General features: G+C 40.7%; 1 protein-coding gene across 10 annotated transcripts in view; it reads right to left on the reverse strand.

The window, feature by feature from the left end:
- Positions 1 to 16,805, reverse strand: part of LPP (LIM domain containing preferred translocation partner in lipoma) — a 756,943-nt gene that overhangs the window by 246,601 nt on the left and 493,537 nt on the right. For all 10 annotated transcript variants that reach the window (XM_023736780.1, XM_023736775.1, XM_023736779.1 and 7 more), the window contains one exon: positions 6,841 to 7,539. In XM_023736780.1, coding sequence (XP_023592548.1) covers positions 6,841 to 7,539 — 699 coding nt within the window. The remainder of the gene's footprint in view (positions 1 to 6,840; positions 7,540 to 16,805) is intronic.

Raw genomic sequence — 16,805 nt, forward strand, 5'->3', positions numbered from 1 at the left:
CAATGTCATAAAACAACATGTGTACTACTGTTTCATGAGAAACTATTTGTTCTGTAAGCCTTCACCTGAAGTACAATAAAAAAATAAAAAATAAAAATAAAAAAAAAGGGTGAAATAACATACAAGTAGGTTTCAGGAAAAGCCTTCCTGAAAGAGATTAATTCTTTAGCAGGGTTTTACTGGATCACAGAGTCCTTGAGTAGTGCAAACTGTTAATGTGCTAGGCTGCTAACCGAAAGGTTGGAGGTTCGAATCCACCCAGGCACCTCAGAAGAAAGGCCTGGAGATGTACTTTTGAAAAATCAGCCATTGAAAACCCTATGGAGCGCAGTTCCACTCTGTCACACATGGGGTCGTCATGAGTTAGAGTCAACTCAATGGCAACTGAGTTTTACTGGTATTGGATCACATTTGGTGGGAAAACTGAGGCTGACATAGATTAGGTTATATAAGGAAGCAGGTACTAAAGGTGCCCTGCCACTGCAGACCTGAGAGTGGTGACGGGGCTGTAGGTCCTGACTCTGACCCTTTCAAGCTGAGCCACCTTATCTGAATACTGGAGGAGACACGCATCCCACCTCTCTGGGATGTGAAGATAATGTACTGAACACGAGTTCTGTGAATGTGACAGAAACATCGACCTAATCTTAACCTTTATAAACAGCAAAGAGAAAACATTCCATTGTACCTTTAAGAGTGTTTTCCAGGGAGAAGGGATCATTCCTCCCTTACAAAAACCTTCTCATAACAATACGTTCCAAGGAACTCAGCTCAGATGGTTACAGAAGACATATTATGGTCTACTGTAGGATGCAGATTGACTGCTCAGCACACTTGGGGAACATAAATATAATCGTGATTGCCTAAGCCTTGCAGGTTTGATTTAATCTTCCTTCTTTCCTTCTCTTGCCCATCTTTTCTTCCTTTTCTTTCTCTTTCTCATTCTTTTACACCGTGCTATATAGGAAAATGAAAGCAGCTCATCTCAAATATATGGGAGATTTCTTTCTTTCTTATTTAAAACTTTTTTCTTTATGGGTTAATTGCCAAAATTCCCCAGAACTTCTCAACGTAATAAAAGATAATTGTTTCGAGGCATGAAGTTAAGTTTTCCACCAGACATTAAAAATTTTGAAATAAATGAAAGCCAGTGAAAAAGCTGAATAGCCCTCACTTGGCAATTATTCAGTCCTTGGAAATTTCCAAGCCCTCTGCTATCATTAATTAATTAGTTAAGATGACGTTCCACTTCACCGAGGTTGGAAGCGTGACATAGAGGTCTAGAGGCTTTCCTCAAGCTGCAAGTGGAATGTCAAGGGAGGAACTGGGATTAGAATTAGGAGCTCATTTCTCACGCCGGCAGTCACTTCACTAAGCCAAGCAGAGTCAATGCGTGGACAATAAGGTTTTCTGTACACAGGGGCAGCTGAATACAGCAGTGTTCTCAAAGACCAGTAGTGAAAAAGCCTATCCCTTCATCAACCAAGGCCCCCACAGCACACCCAGAAAATACCTGTTGCTTCAATAGCCTCTTTTCCCCTTTCCTAAAACACAGACGGATGGCTAAATATCAGCTTTTAATCATTCTCCTTAATGACCACAGCCAGCAAAAACAACATGACTTGATTTTCATTTTTGAAATGCACAGTTGAATATGATGTTAAAACACAGGACACTGTTGGAAAACAAATATTTCAAATGTTTAAAAAGTGACGTGGAAACCACTGATACCCCAAATCTATAATAATGTATTAGATAAAGTTGGATAATTATCTTAATCAAACAAGAAGCAAAACAAAGTTTCATGCTTTCTGGTAAGTGGTTAATAAAAAGTCCACTCCGTCACCCTGAGTAGGTTGGTGAGGATGGACCAAAAGCTAGTAATGTGCCTTGACCCCAACATCTTAGATCCAGGTTTTACAGTGGGTACCGATTTGTATTCCTCCACCACTGGATTGGTTCCAAATGTTGAAGAATGACTGTCCTCAGGGCCAGTGACAAGACTGGAAAACTGGAAACTCAAAACCTGGCTCATTCCTTCTCACCAGACTATTCACTCCACCTAGACATACTTTCATTCTCTCTCATGTCTGTTTCCCCAAGTGGGGATGAAAACAAAACCAAAAGACCAAACCTACTGCCTCAAGTCCATTCTGACTCACAGTGACCCCACAGGGTTTCCAAGGCTGTAAGTCTTTGCGGGAGCAGACTGCCACATCTTTCTCCTGCAGAGCCACTGGGGTTTTCGAACTTCTGACATTCTGGTTAGCAGCCCCACGCTTAAACCGCTGCGCCACCAGGGCTTCTCAACAGCCCAAGGGCCAGGCCTTTCCCTTAGCAACATCACGCAGTCACCCTGCCCAGCAGACTGCACTGGCCAGGGCAAAATTGCACACCTATTTGAGCTTAAATCTGGGCAGCAATTGTTGAAATGTAAACTTTTATTTTAATCTTCTATAGCAGAAATTTATTACAATAGTACCAAAGTGAAATAAAGCTGGATAATCTCATCTTCTCCAAGCTGGTTACTTTGACGGCCAGGAAGGGCTAATGCAAATATATTCTGAAGTTAGAAAAAAGGGCAAGGCTATCCAGCTTGGCTACTTTGCACAAACTTTATTTAAAAAAACAAAAGAAACACATAAAACCTTAATAACATTCCTTTTCCTAAAGAGGTTTTGAAAACAGAAGCCTCCCAAGAGTGCTGTTTCAAAAATATTTAAAACTTTAACTTAGGATGCTGATATTGCTCTAGGGGGGAATGATCGTGGCTGAGCCAATTTCACGTAATGGACATTCATGAGGTTGACGGCTGCCTCTAGCTCCTCACAGGTCACACTTGCTGGGAAGGGCAGGGCTCTGTCTCTCTAACGAATCTAAAATTCACTGGGAGCAATGCTGATGGAGCAGATGCTTTCATGCGAGAATGTACTTTACAGAACACGCTACCATGATAGCAAAAGCCTAAAGATTTTCATTACAATGTTGAAAATGTGAATGAATCTATTTGGAAACTGAGAATCTCAAATGTGGAAAGGATTTATATATATATATATTTAGTTACTTAGTCATATATATACATATATAGTTATTTACATATAGTTATATATGTATACATTTACATATATATATACACACATATATATACATGCATATACATATGTGTATATACATATATACACACACATATAAACAACTGTATATAGTTAGCTCAGCTGCTAACTTAAAGGTCAGCTGTTGGAACCCACCAGAGGCTCCGCAGGAGAAAGACATGGCATCTGTTCCCATAAAGATTATAGCCTAGGGAACCCTGTGGGGCAGTTCTCCTCTGTCATATACGGTTGCTATGAGTCAGAATCAACTCAATGACCTCTAACAACTTTCTACCCAATCCACCCTCCAAAATTATCATTCAGCTTCCAGGTAATTAAAGGCTCTAATTTCTGATTTATCACAGCTCTGAGTGAAAAGAAGGGAGGATGCTGTTTCAACCCAACAGCTGGAAACCAGCTTGGTTTCTCCTTTTCACCCTTTCAAGTAACTCTTCTTGTCAGGGTGGGAGCAAACAACATGTTGGTTTTCAGACTGATGCACAATCCAAATCTTAGGATAGTAGGTATGTGCAGAACTTTTACTATTCAGAGGGATTAACAAAGTGTTGGGTTAAAAAGCATACATGTTGGTAGTTACATAAAACAACAAAAAAGATGACTGCCACTCAAAGGATTTTATTTTAAAAAGTGCTTACTAGGGTTCAGGACTAGAGAGTAAGACTTTTCATCAGTGATTAATGTGGATGAACAAGCGTTAACAGATAAGTCTCATTTCACCACAGCCTGTGCCTAAAGGAAACCAGACCAGGTGTTTGCACTACCTTAGACTCCCCTAGTCTCACTCGTCTCCTGGGCCTTGAGCCACTTGTTCTGCTCCAGCAGCCACTGTGGTACCGGCTTTGCTTGGGTCTCAACTGCTTTCACATGGACATATCCGGAAAGTGGTTCACTTCATACCTGTTTTGCAAACCATTTGCCTCCATATCCGGGGATTCCCTGTACCTGCCAAGGCATGAGATACTGTAGACCTATTCTGTGTCCATGCAAGTGCCACCTGGAAGTGCAAGGAAAATTATGCCCCATAGAGGGAAGCTTTGACCAACAGGAGAGAAGAGCTGGAGGATTAATTATTTTCACTTCCTCTCCCTGAAAAAGGAGCCACAGTGGTGCAGTGGTTAAGAGCTATGGCTGCTAACAAGATTGTCCTGGGATACTATGGCCTTTTGGAAAATGGCACTCAAGATTGTGCAGTTAGGGGGCTGAGCCAACATGGCACCCTAGACAGACACACCAATCCGTCCCTCTGCAGAAAAAACCTTAAAAACCAAGTACAAAGTATACAAGCATCAATCCTGGAACCCTCAGCACCAAATGAAGGAACAGAGAATTAGATCAAACACTGAATGGAAGAAGAAACTGATGGAAAACAGAAAATGAGGAAAGATACGGAGTGGAGGTCCCCTGCCAACTAATATGGCACAGCATGGCCATTTTCAAACACAGCCAGCAACCACCCCAGACAGGGAGTACGAGAAGGCAACTTCACGGAGCTCTACACAGGAGACACAGCATCTGGTAACCAGAGAAAAAAGATTTCCCACCCTTCACTTTTCAGACGAGTAGAAGCAAGAACCCCCCATCCCAGCAGCCCCTACCACTGGGGTCCACAATACGAGCCCCTCCTCAGACCCACCCTGCCCCCTCCTGCTATACAGCTGCCCCACCTAAACAATAACTAAATGATAAAGATCATGGAAGAAAAATAGGGATAAGGCTAGGGGCTCTAACACACAGCATAAATACAAACCGTAACTAACAATGTACAAGTAACAGAAGATAAACTAGATAATGGGGAGCTCCTAAAAATTAAACATTATGCTCATCAAAAGACTTCACCAAAAGAGTAAAAAGAGAACCTAGAGACTGGGAAAAAAAAATTTTGGTTATGACGTATCTGACAAGGGTCTAATCTCTAAAATCTATAAAATATTCCAACAGTTCAACAACAAAAAAGACAAATAATCCAATTAAAAAATGGGCAAAGGATATGAACAGTCACTTCACCAAAGAAGACATTCAGGCAGCTAACAGACATAAGAGGAAATGCTCACGATCACTAGCCATCAGAGAAATGCAAATCAAACCTACAACGAGATACCATCTCACCCCAACATTAGTGGCACTTATCAAACAGAAAACAATAAATGTTGGAGAGGTTGTGGGGAGACTGGAACTCTTATGCACTTCTGGAGGGAATGTAAAATGGTACAATCACTTTGGAAAATGATAAGCCACCTCCTATAAAGCTAGAAATAGAAGTACCATATGATTCAGCAATCCCATTCTTAGGAATATATCCTAGAGAAATGAGAGCTGTCACATGAATAGACATATGCACACCCATGTTCACTGCAGCATTATTCACAATAGCAAAAAGATGGAAACAACCTAAGTGCCCATCAACAGATGAACAGATAAACTGTGGTACACACACACACACAATGGAATACTCCACAACAATAAAGAACAATGATGAATATGTGAAACATCTCACAACATGGATGAATCTGGAGGGCATTATGCTGAGTGAAATAAATCGATCACAAAAGAACAAATATTGTATGTGACCACTACTATAAAAACTCAAGAAAAAGTTTACACAAAGGAAAAAACAATCTTTGATGGTTACTGGGGTGCGGGTGGGGGGTGGGGTGGGGGAGGAGAAGTCCCTAACTAGACAGTCCACAAGTGTTAACTTTGTTGAAGGGAAAGACAACACACAACATAGGGGAGGTCAGCAAAACCTGATCAAGGCAAAGTCACAGAAGCTTTCTAGTCACTTCCAAACACCTAGAGTGTCCGAGTTACTGGGGCTGAGGGCTGGAGACCATGGTCTCAGGGGACATCTAGGTCAACTGGCATAACATAGTTCATAAAGAAAATGTTCTACATCCAACTTTGGTGAGTAGAGCATCTGGGGTCTTAAAAGTTTGAGAGCGACCATCTAAGATACATCTACTGGTCCTATTTTGTCCGGAGCAAAGGAGAATGAAGAAAACCAAAGACACAAGAAAAATATTAGTCTAGACAACTAACGGACCACATGAACCACAGCATCCACCGGCCTGAACCCAGAGGAACTAGATGGTGCCCGACTACCACCAATGACTGCTCTGACAGGGATCACAATAGAGGGTCCCAGACAGATCAGGAGAAAAATGTAGAACAAAATGCAAATTCCCAAAAAAAAAGACCAGACTTACTGGTCTGACAGAGACTGAAGGAACCATAGAGACTATGGCCCATGAACACCGTGCTAACTCAGAACTGAAGCCACTCCCAAAGTCCACCTTTCAGTCAAGGATCAGACAGGCCTATAAAGTAAACAATAAGGGACAGGAAAACTGGAGGAATGGACATGGAGTACCTGGGGTGGAAACGGGGAGAGTGCTGACACATTCCAGGTATTGTAACCGATGTCACTATAATTTCTATATAAATTTTTGAATGAGAAACACTTTAGCTGTAAACTTTCACCTAAAGCACAATTAAAAAAAAAAAAAGATTGTGCAATTAATTGCACTTGATACTAAACAGTAGTCAGGCTGGTAACATATCGGCAAACAGGATCTCCCTTTCCTGCTTCACTTATGCTTCCTTGGGATTCTACTCCCTAATGAAATAAGAGAATAACACATATGTTCTCACCTTACGTTCTGCTTTCTGAGAAAGGCAGACTAGGCTAGGCACCTCTTTACTCCCAATGCTATGCTAATGGGTTACCTACCTTTGGCTGCATAGCTGGTACACAAGGAGCTAAAACAGGATCCGTGATATAGGTCTTCTTGGGACCAGGGACCGGATACATCCCAGGAGGATTCTGGTTGCCTGCTCCAGGTGCTCCAGGAGGAGTGTACCCTGGTTCCCGCTTCCAGGTATTCTGGTGACCTTGTTGACTATAGGCAGGATCAGCGTCGTTTCTGCCCCCATAGCCAGATCCTCCTGGGTAACAGCCATCATAATAGCGTGCTTGGTTGGGGGCATACCCATACCCAGGATCGGGTGGAAGTCCTGGCGGTGGAATATACGCATAATCCATGCCTCCCCGGGTTGAAGGAGGTGGACACTGTCCAGGAACCGGCACTGGCTGAGTGCTATAGCCTTGGGGCCCTGCACCTGCACCATAAAACTGCCCTGGTGAAGGCGCAGACATGTAATGAGAGCTGGGCTGAGCTGACTTCACTTGCACATTGAAGGCAGGTCTCGAAGGGGTGGATGCCGTGGTGTAGGAGGCTGGGACTGGCTGAGGCTGGGGCTTGAGCGTTCCAATCGGAGCCACCGGGATGGGTCCAGCCTGGGGTGCAGGCTGCGGTTTCATGGTCGACTTTTTGGTGGCTGTTAGAGGAGGCTGGTTTGGGATGACCATTCTCTTGTGTCCTGTGACAGGGGTGGAGACTGGTGGAGAGGCTGTTGAACTAGCAGAGCCCTAAAGTGGGAGAGAAAATAAAAATAAAGATTACTGCCAATGAAATATAATAAAAATATGTAAGTGAACAGTATTAAAAACTATCAATTCTTACTTTAACTCTGCAAAACACAAATAAGGCATTTAATGAGACTTGATGAATAAGCAGGCAACTGTCAAGAAAAAGATGAGTAAGTTTGAGCAGCAGGGGAGAAACATGGTGGAAATTCAGACAGAATGGATCACAGAGGATGTAAAAGGAGACCCTGGCTAACAGATACGAGTACAGACATATGTATGTGGGCTATGCCAGTCTCTACACAAGTTTAATATTGCTGGAGTGTACGTTGTGAGTGATGGACAAGCAAAGGAGGCAGCTGGAGAGATAGGCAAGGGCTAGATCATGAAGGTCGTGGTGAAGTATAATCGAAAAACCAACAAAACAACCAAGGAACAAAAAGTTCAGCATCAACACCTAGGCAAGGCAGAGTCACCAGCAAATTTGAGAGGAGAGACGTGAGGTCAGAGAATAGCAATGAATAGATCAAGGAAATGATGATAAAGGCCCAAATCAGGGGAGTGACAGGAGAGAGTGAAGTAGGGGATGTGAAAAATAACTGGGAGCTATAAACAAGATAGGAGTCCTAGTGGCACAACGGTTAAACGCTTGGCTGCTAACTGAAAGGCCAGCAGTTCAAACCCACCCAGCGGCTCCACAGGAGGAAGAGCTGGCCATCTGCTCCAGTAAAGATTTCAGCCAAGAAAACTCTATGGGGCAGTTCTACTCTGTCACACAGGGTTGCTAGGAGTTGAAATTCGACACGACAGCACCCCAAACGAACAATACAGACAAGATACAGAAGCTGATTAGATGTGTGTGTGTGTGTGTGTGTGTGTGTGTGTGTGTGTGTGTGTGTGTGTGTGTGTGTGTGTGTGTGTGTGTGTGTGTGTATGCACGTGAATGCATGCACACATGCTGAGAGAAGGGATGGGCAGGGGAAAGAGACAGAGGAACGTAAGATGTTGCCCAGGTACTGAGGGCCTGCTCCAGGAGAGAGAAGATGCAGACAGTGTACGTTCATAGCACCTTGTTCTCTCCTGTCCACAGCCAAGTCTGCTTTGTAATACAGACATCCATTCAACGGGTACTGACTGCAAGAGCTCCTCTACCAGACTACAAACCGCTCTGGGGTGGGAGAAAAGCACCATTCAACTTAGAATACTGCCTTCCCTCCATGAAGCTCAGAGCTTCATATGTTAAAGACGCTTAGAGTGAGTAATAGACAAATACCCACATAAAAAGTATTGCTACAGAGATACAGATCCCAGGAAAAAAAAATATAAATGTATATATATATATGTGTGTGTGTGTATTCATATATATTTATGTGAATCTAATTTTTTAAGTGAGCTTGATTTCAAAATGAACACGTTGAATCACGATAAAACTTCAAGAATTTCTGTAGAAACAATAAAGTAAAGAAATGTCAAAAATAAATGCTTGGAAGCACCAAAGAATCCAGTAAGGAGAAAGATTCACTATGTATTTCACTGAGTATGTGGGCCAGGAGAGTGCTGTCATAGCTGTCTTTAACCATGAAGAACATAAATAAACATGCTTTCAAAATGATGCCTGTTCTTTACCCCCTCCACCTCCAGTGAGGTAGAGAATGTAAAATTGCAAAGGGAAAAAATAGATAGCTAAAGGTGTTATTTTCAAACACGTAGGTATAATATGTAAAACACTCAGAGACATACCAGCACATACACACCAGAATTCACAACAAAGCTAGGAGAAACCTCCTCATCCCTCAAAGAGAGCGTTACTAGTAAGATACTTCCTAGAAGGCAGTGGCTCCTGGAACTGCTCTGATGTCTTCATTCCAAGACTTCGGGACTGGTCAAACTGTGTGTGTGTTCATTAATGGAGAGAAAGAAGGCATTTTGGTAATTTGTGAAAAAACTTCCTTCTAAGAGTTAGGGGGAAAAAAACCACCACCAAACCCGTTACTGTCGAGTCGATTTAGACTTATAGCAACCCTACAGAACGGAGTAGAACTGCTCCATAGGGTTTCCAAGGAGCAGCTGGTGGATTCCAACTGCCAACCTTTTGGCTAGCAGCCAAGCTCTTAACCACTGCGCCACCAGGGCTCCTTCTAAGAGTTTGGTTTACAGTAATTCCTTTTTGTTTATTTTGAGTGTGATTGATTTTCATTTTCAAAATATGTGACTTCTGAAGTGTGTGTTTTTGGGGGTGGACTTTAAAGGTGCAGGGGCGGGTATGTCTATCAACAGCCCAGTTGCTCTGTCAACGTCTCCATTTATAGTTGGGTTTGTAGAGTGCTCAAAATAGGAACTCTGGGCTTCTGCTGATTTTAAGTCATCAAAGAACTACAACATTTTATTCCTTCCTTCATTTAACACTATCTATGCTGACATCAGGGAGCACTGGTTGCACAGTGGTTAAAGCGCTCAGCTGCTAACCGAAAGGTCGACAGTTCAAACCCACCAGCCGCTTAGAGGCAGAGAGATGTGGCAGTCTGCTTCCATAAAGATATGCAGCCTTGGAAACCCCATGGAGCAGTTCAACTCTGTTCTATAGGGTCGCTAGGAGTCAGAATTGACTCGACAGCAGAGGGTTGGGTTTGGTTTTTGGATACGCTGACATTTTTTATGATTGACGTGGTTGACTAGAAATACTGACCTTAATTGTTTCTAGGTCTAAAATGACCCTTTCATGCTGTATATGAAAGAATAACAGAATCTTAATTGAGTTTTTCTTTGGGAATTTGTTCAGAATATATTTAAAACAGGGGGGAAAAAAACAAGAAAGAAAAAGCACTTAAAGGGGCAACTGCATGATGCATGAGTAACTACTGGGGACTAATGGGACCATCTTCCTGCAGAGGGGAATGGCCACTCCATCAAGGTGAGAACATGCAGGCTGCCCAGATCCCAAAATTAAATTATTAGTTTGCCTCCTGAAAGGCTAGCATCAAAAAAATAAAAGATAACTCTTCATTCAACACTCTCCTGTAACCTACTAGTGAACTAAATCTAGAGCTAATTACTAGAATCACTATGAAACTATAGTTGAGACAAATAATACAGGAAATGATGGCTGTATCATTCAGGATCCCACAAAAAAGGCAGCACACTCAAACTAGGACATCTGAAGGAGTTTATTTACAAAGGGATCATGTACAGAGGCCTATATGGGTGTAGAAGAGCCATAAGGGACAGAGCAATCATCTGGGGTCACCAGAGTCAGAGTTGTCATCACCTCTTGGTTCAAAGGGACCGGGGAAGAGAACAGGAAGAAGATAATACAATAGAGGACAGCACCTAGAGGGGACAAGTGGCCCTCTCTGGCAGGCAGCTTGAAACTTAGCAATCAGCGACCTAGAGGAAGATATCTGGCCAAGAGTCCATTAGTGTCTCTCAACAAGGGCATGTTGTCATTCTGGGTTTGACAATAATACGTTTTGTTTCCTACCTATTCAAGGATAGTAGCATCCTTAAGTGATTATGACAATAAAAAGTGCCCCCACTAATCTCTAAAATATCCCTGGCCAGTGGGCAGTTCAATCTCCAGTTGAAAACCATTGAAAGTAAACTGTTAATCAAATGTCTCTGGGAAGTTTTATATCTTTATCTCTGGACCAACTTAGAACACCAGAAAGCTGTGTCTAGAACACATTAGTTTAACACTTTGTGGACATTTCTTCATCAAATAGAATTTTAAATTTTGACAACTGAAACATATTTCTAATAGTCTGTAAAATGACTGCCAGCAACAATGGCCGACATATTGCTCAATGGTTCCTGAATAATGATCCTCTTGATTTGACACAGGCCTCTCTTCCCTTTAAGATCATGCTCACAACTTGAAATACCTTTTACATTATGAAGACTCTCAGATTTGTATTTCCAGAACTCATCTCTACTCTTAATTCTAGGCCTAAATATCTATTTCAAATGTCAACTTGAATGTTTCATGCGCTCTTCAGACTCAACAAGTTGAAACATTTTTCATTGTCTTCTCTGAATCCTATTCTCATCTCGTTTTCTCATCCATCCCATTGTTGCTCAAATGAGAACATCTGGAGTCACCCTTGAGCTGCTTTCTTCTTCACTTCCCATTCATTTCAAATCCTATTGATCCTATTCCCTCAATACCTCAAATATGTCCACATCTCATCATTGCCACTGCTGCTACTCCACTCCAAGATACCACCATTTCTCACCAGGGCTTCTCCAGCAGCATCCAGACTGGGCCCCCAGTGTCTACCCTTCACCTTCAATGCATTTTTCATTCTGCAGCCAGAGTAATTTTTCTCAGATGCAAATCTAATCCCATTATTTTTCTCCTCAAAAATCTCAATGGCTTTCCACTTAAGGAATGATTTGGGCTTAGCCTACCTCTTCTACCTCTCCTTGACACTGTCACTCTCCCCCTTACACTGGCTTTCTTTTCTACCCAGTATATGAAGCTCTCTCCCACCTCAGGGGTTATACTCATGTGTTTCCTATCTCTCTCTGAGCTTGCAGAGCTAACTACTATGCATCCCTTAGGTCTCAACCTGGATATCATGCTCCTCAGTGGAACTTTGCCTGAGTCCTTCAGCACTGTGAGCAATATTTACTTCTCATTTTCTACCTGTAGCATACTTGTACATGTCTGTCTCCATAGAGGCTGGGACATCACTTTTATTCACTGCTGCTTCCCCTATGGTTACACCATCATGGCACATAGTAGGCATTTAACAAATACTTGACGAATGAGTAAATGGCAAACTCCCAAGAAAAAGTACGTTTCTCTTATCAAATTGTAACCTTCCATGCAAAATACAGGCTACCACATTTCCCTTATTGACTTGACAATCAAGAAACTCTGATCAATTTAATGCAAGCTTAATTACAGTAATCTCATTAGTCTCTCCCTTTCTTTAAAAAGTTTAAGGATTTTACTTTTGGGTTTATTAATACTATTCTCTTTCCAAGAAGCAATCGAGGTGATTATTTTTATTTTAATGGTCATATTGAATATGTATGCTCTACTCAATGCCGGCTCAAATCCTTTCTGGAAATAGTCAAGGGGCAAATTTAAATAAACTTTTAAGAAAAGGAAAGGGATTAAAAGTGTTTTAAAATAATTTTTAACAACATGTACTGAAATAAATATACTTTGAATTAACTTCCAAGTAATCACAATACTCTAATCTCCAGAAATTTAATTGATCCAAATTATTTATTTATTGACAGTCTGCTACACATCAGCCAAGGAGCTAGTCGTTACAGCCACAATAAGAACAAGACAATCACAGTTGGTGCATTTAGAGATTTCTTAGTTAGTTCTATGTTTTTTTGGCAAAATCTGGTGTGACTTGAGAAAAAACGATTTCTACTTGAAAGGAAACGTCCTAAGGTAGAGAAGGGAAAAATATATAAAAGCTAAAATCCTACATTTAATCTGCAACAGAAAGTTCAAAGCCTATTATTACATTTTGATTACAGTTATCTAATACATAAAAATGCTTCAGATGTTAAATGAAAAACAGAATACAAACTCGTATGTATGATACAATTGAAAATATAGAGAATGATGTTCCCATATGGACAAAGAATACACAAAACATGAAAGGGGGAAATGATTGATTTGTCAGAAGATTATATTTTCATACTGATCGTTTTAAAGGCATTTGAACAAGATCTGATGAATTGTTTTTCGCTTTCAGGTATTCGCTTTGTTTGATTATCCTTGCGGCAGGAAACACAAATGAAAATACTATTGGTAACAACAACAACAACAAAAATACCCAACCAGAAAACACCATTTCAAACTATCTATAGTTTTCCTGTTTCTAACAGATGTGATTAAGATGTGGGTCAAGAAAAATATTTTTCTCCTAAATGAAAAACAACTATGTAAATAGAACAATTAACAGCAACTGGGTGCTCTGTGTCCACATCTGGGCGATGACAGACTTACGTGGACTTTGGAAAACTGAAGCTATGCTCTCTCTAAAGGCAGCTGCTATACTGTGCCAGCCGACTGCTGCCAAATGGAATATAGATCCAACGTTACTCTTCTGACTTTAAAGCTTTGTTTACATTTTGTAAACACCAGGAAGCCAAACAAAGGAGTTCTCTGGGCCACATATAGTGTATGATATGCCATTTTGTAACTTCCAGTCTAAGTTATGGACACTGGACAATGGGAACACCAAAGAAGGTGCTCAGTGAGAGTGAAAGGTCTTGCCCTGGAACTCAGGGGACCTAGTAAAAATGCTCCACCTTTGCCACTGGTCAGAGGTGTGAGATGCTAGAAAAATCACATTACTTCTCTAGATGAAAAGTGAGCTGCAAGGTCGGGGAGATGGGGCACATGTTTCTTATTCTCATAATATTACAATAAATGGAGAGAAAAATTTAAGCTGTCAAGGATTTCATTCTACTTGGGTCATCAATCAACACCCATGGAAGCAGCAGTCCAGAAAGCAAACAGCATACTGCATGGGGCAAATGTGGTACAAAATACCTCTTTAGAGTTCTAAAAAGCAAAGATGTCACTTTGATGACTAAGATGCGCCTGACCCAAGCCATTGTCATCTCAACATCTCATATGCACGTAAAAGTTGGACAATGAAGAAAGAAGACAGAATAAAAATTAATTCATTTGAATCGTGGTGCTGACAAAGAATACCGAATATACTATGGACTGCCAAATGAGTAAACAAATCACAAGGAGAAGAAATACATCCGAAATATTCCTTAGAAGTAAGGATGGTGAGACTTTGTCTTGCTTGCTCTGGACATGTCAACAGGAAAGACCAATTGCTAGAAAAGAATATCATGTTTGGTAAAGTAGAGGGCCAGGGAAAGCAAAACCCTCAAAGAGATGGATCGACACAATAGATTCAACAGTGGGCTGAAATACACTAAAGATCGTGGAGACAGCCCAGGTCCCGATAAAGCTTCCTTCTGTTATACATAAAGTCACCATGAGCTGGAGTTGATCCAATGGCAACTAACAACAACAACACAGAAGATACAACCAACCAACTGGCATTGTTGTCCCCAAGTCAACTGTCCCCAAGTCAATTCCAATACATGGCCACCCCATGTGTGTCAGAGTAGAACTATGCTCCATAGGGTTTTCAGTGGCTGATTTTTTGGAAGTAGATCACCAGAACTTTCTTCTGAAGCACCTCTGGGTGGGCTTGAACATCCAACTTTTCAGTTAGTGGCCAAGGTGTCAGTTAACAGTTTGCACCACCCAGGGACTCCAGAGGAAGATACGGTGGCATTCTGAATATTTGCAAGGAGTTTTAATGGAGAACAGTAGCTTTATTTCATCACAAAGGATCAATGCAGGTAGCTACTTTGTAAATAATGGCTGGATGAATGAATGGATAGATTTGGTTTCTGAGTTTGCACGATAAGGAAAAATGCAAATACAGTTTACCTGTTTCAGTTAAAATGTAATGTATTCCTCATTTGATACTTGTTTTGGCTCAGTGAAAAATTAGTTCATTTTCTCCTAGCTCCGAACAGAGGAAAAACTAAATAATTCTGCCTTCTTGAGTCCCCTTGCAAATTATCTTTCATAACTCAAGTTTCAATACCCACAGCTCCATTCCTTGCCTGCCCAGGGCTTCTCACACTATCCACCTGGTAAGTGGCCCCACAAGCTGGAAAACAACCTAACAAATTAGCAATACATCATATAAGCATAACACTGTATGTGTAGGCAAGTACTTCTCAAAACTGGCTGCCCAACAGAATCTTTTAGGACTGTTCAAATACAAATTATCTTAGACCCACTCAGAGAGTCAAATGTGGAAATTAAAAAGTAGGAGGGGGGAAGATGATTCTGAGTTAAAATCAGAGTTCAGAAACATCTTTTATTGGTACTGCTGTTAAAGCAGAACGGAGAACTGTACCTGGGGCTATGAGTAATGGGTAGGGGTTACTCCAATTGCCTTCAAGGACAACATTTATATATAATTTAGACTTAGGGGCCAAGGTACTGTTTGTTTGTTTCTATTAAATATAAATTCTTTATGAACTAACTGTCTGTGGGACAGTTTGGCAATATGGATCAGACACCCTAATAAAGTTCATACATTTTAAAACAGTAATTTTATTTCTGGGAGTTTGAAATAACCATAGATGGCATAAATGTTTTGTTTCAAGAGAAGTTCAGAGGAATGTATTTTATAAACATGAAATAATATGCATGATTTAAATAGTCAATACACAGGAGTGGTTAAATAACTTTGGCATATCCATATAATGGAATATTATATACAACTATTAAAAACTATGTCATAAAATATTTAAAACCATCAAAAATTGCATATTTATAAGTTTTACAAGCAGGTTAGGAAACACTAAGGCCCCTGGGTGGTGCAAATGATTTATACTCGACTGCTAACCTAATGGTTAAGAGCTTGGCTGTTAACCAAAAGATCGGCAGTTGGAACCCACCAGCTACTCTTTGGAAACCCTATGGGGCAGTTCTACTTTCTTTGTCCTGTAAGGTCGCTATAGTTGGAATTCACTCAGCAGCGATGGGTTTTCAACAGGTTTCTAACCTAAAAAAGTTGGCAGTTCAAAACCGCCCAGCAGCACTGCAGAAGAAAGGACTGGCGATAGGCTTCTATAAAGATTACAGCCAAGAAACCCCTATGGAGCAGTTCTACTCTGTAACCCATGGGGTTGCCATGAATCGGAATCAACTCAGTGACAACAGTTTGGTTTTTTGGTTTAGGAAATATTGTTTTATATCTGTTAATCAATATATGTATCTATCTATATCTTACATATATACATATATGCATACATAGCTAGAAGGATTTATTCCCAAACAGGTAACAGTGGTTATTTTAAGAAGGTAAATTTTAGGCATTATGTATATTTTCCAAAATTTTGACCATAAACATCTATTGGTTTTCTTATCAGAGAAATAAATGTACATATACATATATTTTAAAAAGCAACCACACAATAACAACATAAACATAATTATAGTATCCGAAGTTGTGTGTGTGTCCACATACACATTAAAAAAAAGGAACACAGAAAAAGATTAGAAGTAGTTTAAAAACATTAAAAAGGGTTAAACACTGCCTTGAGTGATACAATGAATGGACATTTTGATTTTCACCTATATATTTTTTGTCGTATTTTCCACATTAAAGGCGTTACTTTATAGACAGCGACTGAAAACTGGTGATGAATTAAAATGATCCAAAGTTACTTTGGAAATAAAACACACACAC

Source organism: Trichechus manatus, unplaced genomic scaffold, assembly GCF_000243295.1.
Source record: "Trichechus manatus latirostris isolate Lorelei unplaced genomic scaffold, TriManLat1.0 scaffold00092, whole genome shotgun sequence".
Classification (NCBI taxonomy): Eukaryota; Metazoa; Chordata; class Mammalia; order Sirenia; family Trichechidae; genus Trichechus; species Trichechus manatus.